The sequence below is a fragment of the Camelus dromedarius genome, chromosome 19 (genome assembly GCF_036321535.1).
Source record: "Camelus dromedarius isolate mCamDro1 chromosome 19, mCamDro1.pat, whole genome shotgun sequence".
NCBI lineage: Eukaryota > Metazoa > Chordata > Mammalia > Artiodactyla > Camelidae > Camelus > Camelus dromedarius.
Genome location: NC_087454.1, coordinates 25217697 through 25230593, shown reverse-complemented (window position 1 = coordinate 25230593; position 12897 = coordinate 25217697). Strand labels below are relative to the sequence as shown.

Sequence of the window (12897 nt, the reverse complement as noted above, 5' to 3'; positions counted from 1 at the left end):
TTTTTTCTTTTTTATCCTTTTCAGACAGCACTTTTAAACATCGTATTAAGAGATTCATTTGCAGCTCCTGAAAAAGATATTTTCCTAGCCTTATTAAACTGGTGTAAGCACAATTCAAAGGAGAATCATGCTGAAATCATGCAGGCTGTGCGTTTGCCTCTAATGAGCCTCACTGAACTTCTGAATGTTGTGAGGCCTTCAGGCCTGTTGTCTCCTGATGCCATTCTGGATGCTATTAAAGTTCGATCAGAGAGCCGGGATATGGACCTCAATTATAGAGGCATGCTCAGTAAGTACCTGTTTATGCTGATCTCACCAAGAAGTTTTGTTTGCATCTTATGACAGTGTCAGATACAAAACTCTAGTCCTGGTGTACATGGTATATGTGAGTCCAAGAACATATAGCTCTGCTTCCTGTGGAATCCCTTTCCCTGTTCTTCCCTTCTTAATTCCTCCGGAGACTGCTTAGCCTTTGTAGACCCCAAAATAGATATTTCTTGCTATTCCTGGACAACTTTCTCCAGCTGCTCCCTGGAATGTCAGAAATTAGATACTTTCCTGAGAAGTTTCTTCTCACATTAAGACCTTTCCTCCCTCCTTCCATCAAATCAGTACTGAGTACATGCTATATACTTATTATTATTTTAGGTACCATGAACATGGAGCTTCTAAATAACAACAATAATAGCTAACACTTATATAGCATTTCTAATACTTACATGGTGTTTTTCTTATTAATAAAAATAATAGCAGTGAATACTTATGATATGTATACTTATCGATACATATAAGCATATGAATCAGTAACAGTCCTATATGGTCATTTAATTCTCCCAACTACCCTCTGAAACAACAACCCATTATTGGCTCCATTTTACATATGAGGAAAGTGAAGCACAGAGAGGTTAAGTAACTTGCCCAAGGTCACACGGATGTGGAGCTGAGTAATTAACCACTAAACTATGCTGCAAAAGTGTAAAATATAGTCTTTGCCTTTGACCCTTTTAATTTCATTGTGGAGATAAGGTATACTCCCATGACAAGTTAAACACAACAATATTCAAGTTGAGTACATGCTGTGAACTTCAGAAGAGGGTGTGGCTTGGAATGACTGAGGGAGAAGGAAATGTGTGTCTTAGAATTAATGAAATATGGTAGTTCTTAGAAGAAGATGCTGAACTTGTTCTTAGGCTTATTGAGTTTGAGGGTTTCTGGGACGTCTAAATTCTAAGTTCTGTCTCATGTTAGTCATTTCCCTGAGTGGTCTTTTCCTTGACCATGGCTTCAGACACTTTCTAAATACTGATTGATCTTAAATAGATGTCCTCAGCACTGGACTTCTCTCCTGACTCATCAGATTTACATTTCTTTTCATTGGGCATAGAAGAAAAAGCATAGGTTTTAGAGTCAAATTTGACTTCAAGTCCTGAATTAGTCATTTACTAGTTGTATGACCTGGTATTAAATTATATAAGGAATTTTACTTTAGTTTGATATCTCTGCGTGTTGTTACAAGGATTAAATAATGTGTGTAAGCTCAGTACTGTAGGAAGCCATTGTTTTTTGTGTTCTTCCTCATCTCTGTGTGTCTGTGTAGGAATTATCACATTGATCACGTTGTTCAAACATTTTTATTGTCTTTGGTATTTGAAGGCACACTGATCTTTGTATCTTCAACATTTAACACACTGAATAACATTTAGCAGCCACTTGGTGAGTTAATGCAAGGAGAAGTGTCTAAAGGCAGTGGAAGCATATTACTGGTATTTAGGAAGCAGTCAAAGCTGGGAACAAAAGAGGTGGAACCTGGGCTGGAGTATAGAGAAAGAAGTGAAAATCAAAGTCTGAGGCTTGGAGGAGACCTACAGCCAGGATGCTGAAGGTAGAGAAGTAAGAATTAGAGAGGTAGGAAGAAAACTGGGATAGGGCTATAGAAGCCAACAGAGGAGAGAGCGTTTATATGGAGAAGGGTGGTCACTGGTATCTAGTGATGCTGAGAGGGCAAGAAGAATGAGAATTGAGAGAAAACTTTTGGATATAAATTGTGGTGAGTTGGTTAATAGTCTAGACAGAAGCTTGACTAAGCAGGGAATTAGGCCATGGGTTTGAAAAAATAGTAAATACAATAGGTTGATCGTCTGATGTGTGAATTGGAGTAAAGGTGGTAGAAAACTAGTATGGTAGCTAGAGGGAACAGGTTGGGAGAGGTCTGGGAAGAGATTAGAGGTGCTAGAGAGTGGAACTAATTGAAAGTCAGCCTTAGATAAAGTGTGGGAGGATGCAGAAGGGAGAAGTAACAAGATGAGTAGTATAGTTTTAGTCTTTGTAAATCTTCATTGCTGGATCCTTTCTTATATAAGCTCCTTTCCCCACTCTTGCCCTACTTTTGATTCAAAGTGTTGGTAGGGCCCCAGGACTGGTTTCACTGTTGCGATAGGCTTGGGACATTGCTGCAGAAGTGAGGAGATGCTTTGGACATATGATATAGTTAACTGGTAGCTAGGAATTGATCAGCTGGTCGTATAGTATAGGTGTCAAATGTGGGTTCTAATAGACCGATGAAATGACTGTGAAAGGGACTAATCAAGGAGAGGTGTACTCAGTTCCATAATGATGTACTTACTGTAATTACTGCTCACAGATGTTAACTTCTTCATTTTGGAGTAATTCAGTGGGAGTTCAGGTAGATCAAGGAAGAGATTATGCATGTTTGGGAATTTTTTATCTAACTTCTAAACTTGAGAAATGATTAAGTAGCAGACTTTTTCTGACTTTTGAATTATATGAATAGTAAATCAATAATAGAAATACTAAGGAAGCATATTACTTTTCCTCTCAGACCCTACAAAATAGATTATTTGCTAAGTAAATGTTATCCAAACATTCATACCATTTTTTAAAAAGAATCAAGTTTCTTCACTGTTAAGGAAAAAGGGGTCTAAAATTTCAGAACTGTCCCTGAGCTGATGATCTGGAAAGATAGTTCTGTTTATTTAGAAATTATTGATCAAATTTGTTTGTTTCTTTGTTCATCTCTGGGAGTGGTTCTGAGTCTTTGCGGACTTTTCATGAAATGTAGAGAGGTTCTATCTTGGGACTAGGGATTAGTATCTAGTCCCTAGATACTAATACTAAATATTTTTCTTTCAGTTTATTAATAGTAGTTACTGGAAGGTTTAATTATTGGAGCTGTATATCCTGAGGCTTTTTAACCAAATTATAGTGATTCCCCTCCCTCTCCCAAAAAAAAGGGGATCCAAAGGATGTTTTTAACTTACCAGTGGTGGTTAGTCTTTTTGAGAATGTGGTTTATATATAGTTTTGTACATTTATAATGATGAGCATTTGTCCATATGCCCAGGGAAAGGGAATTATTCTTTTAATGAAATTTTTTTTCCTTAGAATATTTGAACTACTTGTATTCAGACCATTCCTTAATATTTAGTTTTGTCTTAGCTGTAGAGCTATTTCTGCCTTGAAGGTTAGTGCTTTTCTATTCAAGCTGAGTTACACTTTGTATTGTGTATCTCAGATTTTAGACTTTGGGAAAGAGAATAGTAATTTCTTGTTTCTTCATGTTTTATACCAGATAGCACATCACAACTTCCATCCTCAAGATTTCTTTATTGGCTCAAAGTTGATCTATTTCTAGGCTTGTTAAGTTACTGGCTGGGGTGTGTGTGTGTAAATCTGTGCTATAGGTACTTGGTACCATGTCTATTCCTGTAGTTTCCAATAACTAGGCCTGGGGCCTTGCCACTGTGACATAATTGTTCCTTACACTCCTACTTGAACTGAGCTTCTTGAGGACTGTAATTAAGTCTTCTCCCCTGTGTTTTTCCAGCGCCTAGCACAGTACCTGAATCTAGACTTTTCCAAATAAGTGAGTTACTGAATGAATCTATCCCTTCTAAACTAGAATTTAAAATTTGTCTCACTTAACACATAAAGAGAGTACTAACAACAATGAACCTTTAATACTTTTAAAACTCTTTGACTTCTATTAGTATTCTGTCTTCCCAACTGTAATTTTCAGTATCTTTATCTGTAAACTAGGGGGTTCACAAGTCATCTCTACTGAAGATACCTCCATGGAGGCGTTTTGTGTCTGATATGCACTCTTGTCTCCATCAGACGGTGAGCTGCTGGAGGGCCAAGCCCAGCACACTGAATAAACACACCAGAGACAGCTTAGGATTTTTTTTTTCTTTGAATAAGTAAGATGAAGATCCCTTTCAGCTCTTACATGTTTTCATTCTGTGATCTGTATGAGTAACTTGCTTAGAGTTAGAGGGAAATCGATGCTGAGCTGGAACTAAAGTGCTGATCTGACTCTGGAGGCCAGTGCTTGTTGATAGAGTTTCCTGCCTGGGCTGTTTTCTATTTCTGTTTTGTGGTGTGTTTGAGTACCAGCACTGTCAGATGTGGAAGGGAGGCCTGCAGAGAGTGGAGATAACAAGGGAGGTTGAGGCAAGACAAGAGTGGTCAAGTCATGTGTACTGCCTCACTTGTTGACAGGAAGGTTCCACACACTCTTCAAGGAAGTCAGGTTGGGGAGTAGAAGATGATTTAGGGAACAGAATTGGGTAAAGAGATTGCAGAGGGCAGAGAACTAAGTGTGGATCCAAATGGTTAACAGCCATCTCAGCCTAGGTGTAATAGGGGGTTCAATAAAGAATGGTTAAGAACATAAAGCAACTAAAGAAAAACACAAGATAGTTAACCCAACACCACTCAGATTTTGGACCTGTGTAGCTAGGGACAGGTCCTGCTCCATTTCTCCTTAGTTTTTCTTTCTAATAATTGGCTTTTTTCTGCCTAGATATGGAACTTCAATGCTTGATTTTCCTTTCTTAATGTTTGTAAAATGCATCAAAAATTACAAATATAAAGAAAACTATTATTGCTGTCTACTGTCTTGTTTAATCCCTACCACCCTATGTTTTTTGAGAGCTCTTCTATCTATGGATAGACAGACAAAGGCAGTATGAATATTTAAGGCTTGAATGATTTTATTATGACTTGAATTTTTTCATGATTACTTTCCCTCTTAAATTCATCATTTAACTACAGATTTTGAAAAAAAAATTGGAGTTGTATTTTTATCCTGTGAGATACTCAAGATTACAGTTACTATGAGAGAATTTCCACTTGTATAAATGTTCTCCGTTTTGATTGAAAGACACACTCAGGGAATCTATATCAGGAACAGTTTGATAAGTTCTCAAGTCCTCTTGAGATAAACTTCAAAAGAATTCTTAGAATTGTGGTAGAAATTTGATTTCCATTTTAGACTTTTAGCTACAGCCACTTGAAACTCTTGTGCCTAGTGTTATTCCTCTCTTGATATATTTTAGAGGTGAAGAGGCTTATGTTAGAGAAAATCAAAGAATAACAGCAATCTCGAAGTCTGAAAGCTTAGATGCCCCCTCTTTTTGCATGGTCTTGACTAGTGCTGTCAGATCCCGAGGAGTTAGTTCCACTGGTCAGCAGCTGCAGACTTTGGGCATCCATACTCTGTTCAGCAGTAAGGGAACAAATGTTTGTTTTTACCAAGTGATGACATATCATTAATCCCTGAAAAGCACAAATTTGAAACTTTTATTTGCTTGCTTTATAAAATGCTTCATCTCTAGATCAGAGGCATCAGAAGGGCAGGGCCTGTCTGTGTAGTTCACTGAGGTATTCCCAATGCCTCACATGGTGCCTGGTACAGAATGAGTCCTCAGTAAATGTTTTTTTGACTAATTGAATGCTTATACTTACAGTACTTTAGCGTATATTATTTATAGTATAAATATTACAGTAGCTCTATGGGTAAAATATTATTCTTTTTAGAGGAGAAAACAGATTCAGAGAGACTAAGAGGCCTCGTTCAAGGGTAGTGGGTGATAGAGCCTGAGTCTCAAGCTTAGGTTTCTCGTTTTAAGTCCAACTTTTTTTTGAACTTTTTCATATCAGACTGTTTCTTTCCTTTGGGTCTAAGTAGCCTTAGAAGGAAGGGGCTAGTATGAGAAGTCAAGTATGGTCTTCCCATCAGAAACCCTTCATGAGGGAGGTAGCAGAGCAGGGCCCCTAGAGACAAACTGCCTGGGTTCTGAGAGCACCTCTGCTTCTTGCTGGCTGTATGACCTTGGGCAGCAAAGTCCATTTAACCTTTCTGTGTCCCGACTTCCCCATCAGTGAAATGGATGCATAGTAGTACTACACTCAAGGGATTATTATGAGTAAGTCAAAGAAATTAATAAAGTGTGTTAAATAAATGAAAAGTAAATATGAAAAATATGTATGATTTCCATGAACTTATACAACTTAGGAAGTTATAAATCTGTAGCACTTAAGCTTCTGGTGATAAGAAGTTGATTATGACCAGATTTTCGTTTGATTTGGTTTGGTTTCTGAGCTGCTTTAGTCTTTTAAAGGTTAACTAAACCTACCCTAGCCCCTATTTTTCAGCTGCATTTATTATTGTCAGCTGGAGCTACTCTCCTTACCTGTCCTCATTTGAAAAAAAGATTTAAACTCACATTTTCCAAGAAATCTGCTATGATGAATTACTCACTCCTTTTCCCTCAGAGCCTCATTATAGCTCACACTTTCCCCTATTCAGATCACACAGCCAAGATGTGTAGGTACTGTGAGAATTCAGCATTTACAGTCTGTAAACTTGCTTAGTTATCTTATTGTGTGCTATTTCTGTATGTTTCATAATAGTAATGGCAATCTTTTTTAGAGCTTATTCTGTGCTTTGTAAACATCATCTCATTTAATCCTTAAAACAAATAAACAAAATACCTGAGGGGTAGACATTGCCCTGTTGAGAAATTGAAGTTTGGAGAAGGTGGCATCCCCAAAGTGATACACCTGGTTTAAGGTGGTGCCATTATTTAAACTCTGACTTTGAAGCTCAGCCTCTTAACATCTACTTTATGTTGCCTCTTGTCTCTCCATGAAGAGAGTGTCGATTTGGAATGTTAGAACCTGGAAGACAGGTTCCAGACCTGGGAAGCAAAATTTCCATAGAGGACTCCAGAATCCCAGGAACCACTGATTCTTAATCAATTCTTAATAAATCTTGGAGAAGGGAGGGGGTTTAATTATAACCATAATATTGATTTTGATGAGAGACTGTCTGAATTTTTTTTTTTTCTTAGTGGAAATACTGGAATTCAACCCAAGAACTTTGTGCATGCTAAGCATGTGCTCTACTACTGAGCTAGCTATACCCACCTCCTGAATTTTTATTTTAAAAAATACTCCAGTAAAGTAAAAAATATGTCTTCTTTCAAACATTCTTGTTTTTTAACTAGATTAATTGATTCAGCATGTCCATGTATGACCAACAGCTTTGCTGTATTGGAACCTTTTTCTTTCTGTTGTTTTATCAGATGTCTGACATGTCTGCTTTGCTTTATATTTTGTGCTCAGTCCAGATGGCAGGTACAAGTCATTTTCATGCTGTTTTGTATAGTAGATATTAAATTAAAGCTATTAATACTATGAACTCAGCAGAGCTGATTTGTTTGCCCTAGTACATGCTTTTTCCGGTATTAACAGCTTTTTCTTAGTAACATTAGTCCCAGGCACTTTGTGGTTGTGATGGTGTCATTAAATTTAAACTGTGATGGTATCTTAATCCTCACAGACATTCTATATTTCCTTTCTTCATAGACTTGTCTCTGCCATTTTAAAAATAAATACATATACTGGAATCAACTGGAATGCTAAAATTTTATCTTTTTCTCCCAAATATGGAAAATTTAGTAAGTAACCATTAACCTTGCTTTTTCTATTTTTAACTATAGTACCAGAAGAAAACATTGCAACTATGAAGTATGGAGCCCAGGTGGTAAAAGGGGAGCTGAAGTCTGCCTTATTAGATGGTGACACTCAAAATTATGATTTGGATCATGGATTTTCTAGGCACCCAATTGACGATGACTGCCGTTCTGGCATTGAGATTAAGCTAGGTCAGCCGTCCATTATCAATCATATACGGATCCTCCTGTGGGACCGAGATAGCCGGTGAGTCATTAGCATGACTTGGAGAGAAACTGACGTGTTTGATTGAGATGGCCTAACTTTGTGGTCATCTGCTTCGGTTTTAAAGGTTTGATAGTTTATATCTTTGCCATCAGTTATTTCTCTTGAAGTTTAATTTTTGGGAAAAAGTTAAAAGATGTATTCCTTAAACATTTTTTTGATTTTTTTCTACTTAATAAAGTAGTGAATATGCGTTTATTGTGGAAAACATTGAAAGTACAAAAGCACAAAGAAGAAAATAAAAATTGCTAGTAACCTCACTGCCTATTATTAATTTTTGTATATATCTAACCAGTGTTTTTTTGTTAGGCATAGTCACACACACACACACACACACACACACACACCCCAAAAATTTGTAAAACCATAGTTTATATGTGGAATCCAAAAAATACAACAAACTAGTGAATATAACAAAAAAGAAGCAGACTCACAGATACAGAGAACAAACTAGTGGTTACCAGTGGTAGGGGAGAGGGGCAGTATAGGGGTGGGAGAGTGGCAGGTATAAAACATCTGGATGTAAGGATAGACTTAAGGATGTCCTGTACAACACAGGGAACATAGCCAGTATTTTGTAATAACTGTAAATGGAAAGCTACCTTTAAAAATTATATAAAGTTAAAAAACAAAAATAGAAAAAAACACCCATAGTTTTACAAAATAAAAATCAGATGTACAAAAAGTAACTTCACTTTTTACTTAATACATTGTGAACATTCTACTTCTTTCAAAAATATTTCTCTAAAATGTTACTTTTAATGGTTGTCTTACCATTATTTGATTCCTCAAATTTGGATATTATTATAACTTTTAAAATACATTTTTATGCTATGGATAAAGAAAAATAGTGTGGATAAATATCAGTATCAAAACAAGAAATTTGTGAAAAAATTTTGGTGGGCTTCAGCCTAAGAATCCACCAGTTCCATAGTGGCTTCAAGATTCTGCCTCCTATGCTTTACAGTGGAATTTGACACAACATTGTAAAATGATTGTAACTCGATAAAAAATGTTTGAAAAAAAAGATTCTGTCTCCTTTTCTAGCCATGCTGATGTTTTCACCCACTGTGGTTTCTAGGATTTAGCCATGATGGCAGAGAGTACCAGGTCAGTAGGGTGACCACCACCTGAACAGTCTCCTTTGCTTGTCATTAACCTAAATCCTACATACCCAGACACTGGTGTATGGTCTCCTAGACCCTACTCAGTGCCTTTTTGAGTCTGGGCATGAAGGGCTTAATTGTAATGGTGATGACACCCTGTGAATCTTGCTGGTTAGGTCACTTCTCTGGTTAGCACTGCTGGCCACCACCCTGTCCTTTCAGGCCATTTGAGCCAAGTATGAGGGAAGCTTTATGAAGTGGGAGTCAGCATCTCCCATGTGCCTGGGTATTGGAGGTTATCTCCAGGCTATCTCTATCTGTTTCTTTTTTATTAAGAATATATTTCCTGATACGTATCTTGTTGGATACAATATGATGGTTAGTTGGCAAAATGGAACTGATTCATGTGTTATTTCCAAGAGTCTCTGATAAATAATAATAGTAGACATTGTTCTAAAAGCTTTACATGTATTTACTCATTTAATTAATAATGAAATTAGTATAAAAATAAGAAAAGTTTAGTACATTTGGAACTAAAAGTAGTTATCATTTCCAAGATGTTAAATATTTATAGGCCATTTTATTTTAGTATGTCCATTACTTTCACAGGGAACTTAACTTTACCATGTACCAGTTCTTTTCTCACTGAATTATCATTCTAAGCAAAGGTGAAAAATTCAGGATCTTAAGCCAAAAAGATTCTGACATGTGATGTAAAATTATATCCTGCATTGCTGATAACCCAAAGAGGTTCAATAAAAGGTTATAACCAGTCTGAGACTGAGCAATAAAATGAATGGGAGTGAGGGGACAGCAGAAAATGAGGAGATGACACAAAATAAGCTGACCTTTTCTGGTCACAACTGTTGGTTGCAGGCTGACATTTATGGTCACCTAAATCTTCTGAGATTGTTCCTGTTGATATTACAGTACAAGTAATAACTGCATCTCAAATTTAAATTTGGCTTATGACAGGGGAATATAGATTTGTTCAGTATGAGACCAGCATGTAATGGTCCAGGGTAGCTGACCAGGGGAGGATGATAGGCTGTTTTCATTACTGCCAGATTATTAGCTGCCAGATTTTAAGTTGTACCCAAAAGAAACACGTATTATCTCTCTGCCCATGTCATTTATTTTTCCGCAGGCTGCGTCTGTGTGTGGGATGGTAGGAGACTGGGAGGAAGAGAGAGATAAGCGGGCCTCTACAAGGAACCATTATGAGTTGGCTTCCTTCCTGAGAGAGCAGCGCTGAGCACCTAGGCCAGCGAAAGTAAAGGGCGAAGGCACACTTCTCTGTTCTCTGTCTTCTCTCTGTCATGGCTTTATTAATCTGCTAATACGGTGTGTGCAAGGCATTCTGGTCCTGTTATATCTTCCATGCCTGGTATGTGCCAAGCACCATCCTAAACCCTGGATATATGCAAATAAATGTGGCCTGGTCCTTGTTCTTAAGCAGCTTGTGACCTAATAAGGCAGACAGACATGCAGAGGGATAATTTCAATACATTTTGGTGAATGCTGTATTAAAGGGATCTATACAGATTTCATCATCAATTTGGGTGTTATGAAGAAGATGTAATTCATGAATAGTGTATTTTTTGTACCTCTTAACACTTTATTAAGATACAACTTTGTACTGTCATTTTTAACATGGTACCTTTTTCTGCCTTTTTCCTTTTGATTCATAGGTCTTATTCATACTTCATTGAAGTGTCAATGGATGAACTTGATTGGATCAGAGTGATTGATCATTCACAATATCTGTGTCGTTCTTGGCAAAAGTTATATTTTCCAGCCCGTGTCTGCAGGTTAGTCCTCGTGGCTTATAAATGATTTTGATATTTGTTTAAAGAGATTTGGATGTAGAGAAACAGACTAGGTTTTTCTGTCTCATGGAAGAAGAGTTTTTTTAGGATATCAGCTACCAAATGCATCTCAACTAAAACATTTAGGGAAACTATGGAAAATTAAGCATCTTAGTATTTAGAGTGTACTGTGGAGCTGTTTATCCAAAGTGTTTGGTATCATATTTATGTGGTAGTCATGTAAATGAACAAGAAGGGACAGGGCACACTGAGAAGTGGAAATGCTTTTTAAACTCCATGTTGTACCTTGAAAACAGAGTTTTTGTTGGGGGCTGCGTTCTTTCCATAGAAGCCATGAGAGATATTTCTGGAGACTTTCCTGGAAATCATCAGGGCCAGGGGATTTTTGGATGCTGTTGTGCACGTTCTGAATACCTGTGTTCTTTTTGTAGGTCAGTGGGTGTTTAGTGGAGTTTGACAGAGCCGGTGTTTATAGTGGGATTGGGTTTGGGGCAAGGGAGGCTGAGCTGGTGGGGCTGCAGGCTTACACCCTCACTTTAACCAGATCATCTTTGCTTTTATTGTGTTTTATGTTGCAGCTCCATGTAAGTTTGTTTTTAAAAAGTATTGGTAAGCTGTTGTTCTAAAATACCATGTTCTTACTTAGGTATAAGCCGTCTTTTAAGCTTTCTTTCTGAAATTCTGAAAAACCAATATGAATAATGAATCTGGGAGTTGGGAAAGGTGGATAAAGCCCCCTGAAACTCTGTTGTGCTTTTTCTATTGTGATTTTCCCTTTGGAAGTTTCCCTTACATATTCTTTATTTTAAAGCCAGAAGATCAAAGGCAGAAAGTGATTGGTTTGTTTAGTTAGGTGTGGCAAGAGAAGGGAAAGGGGTATGGTGGGCGTAAGCCAGGGAGCATGTGAGGCTGGTGCCTTACCCACTCCCTTCCACACCCTTACCCGTGACCCCACTGACATCCCGGTGTGACCGAGTTGAGCGGATGGGGATGCCCCCCAGCACTTACTCTTTTGGTCAGAAGACACTCTTATACCTATTAAATGCATGGTCTAACAGCATCAGGCTGAATTCTTATTTCCACTACAGGAACTCCACAAAACCTTTCAGCCTTTGGGACAGTAAAGAATGTTGCCTCTGTTTTTTTTATTATGGGTATGACCAGACACAATATTGTTACCCAGGGATCCTCTTGTGTGGAAATGAAGAAAATCAATTTCATTTCCCCAAAGAAGGTCTAAAGTGTCTCAAGTCTGGCTGTTGCTCTTTTATCAGAGGAGTTTTGAGTGGATTTAAAAGAGAGGGACAAGAAATTGAGTGAAGATTCTGTATCTCAGAACTGTGTAGGGATACTTGGAGAGTGAAAGAGGAGCCCCGAAGTGGAGGAGGGGATTGAGTCTGCATCAACTCAGGTTATTATGGTTGTATCGGATTAAAACATAAGCAGCATAATGACCAAAATGTCTGATGTTGGCCCGTGAACTGTGTGTTTGTATTTAATTTGAAGCACTAGGAGCATGACTCCCAGAACAAATTATCATGACTGTAATACCAGCTATGACAGAAGCTTGCCCACCTTAACACTACTGTGAAGAGGGAGACGTACCCTCAGTCATGATGTCTGGCTTTCAGGAAATATAATTTCTCTTATTTATTAATGGGTATTATTTGTACTCCCCTTTGCTTATTTAGTCTCCCCTGTGTGACCTTGCCTTTGTTGATGTTGCTTTTATGTGTTGTAGAGCCTGGATGTATTCATGAGGCTGGTTTTTGTCTTGGTATAGCCAGCCCCCAACTCTGCTCAAGGAAAACTGGGCAAAGGTGATATGTGATAACCAGAAAAGGAAGGAGTCTTGATAACCATTTTAGTGAAAAAGAAATTTAAGATTTATAACAACTTTACTTATTGTATTAATTACT

The 12897-nt window shown here is 37.6% G+C and overlaps 1 protein-coding gene across 2 annotated transcripts in view; it reads left to right on the top strand.

The window, feature by feature from the left end:
• The window catches only part of BTBD9 (BTB domain containing 9), a 342598-nt gene that overhangs the window by 32404 nt on the left and 297297 nt on the right, over nt 1–12897 (top strand). For both annotated transcript variants that reach the window (XM_064476456.1, XM_064476455.1), the window contains 3 exons: nt 25–289; nt 7806–8025; nt 10841–10960. In XM_064476456.1, coding sequence (XP_064332526.1) covers nt 25–289; nt 7806–8025; nt 10841–10960 — 605 coding nt within the window. The remainder of the gene's footprint in view (nt 1–24; nt 290–7805; nt 8026–10840; nt 10961–12897) is intronic.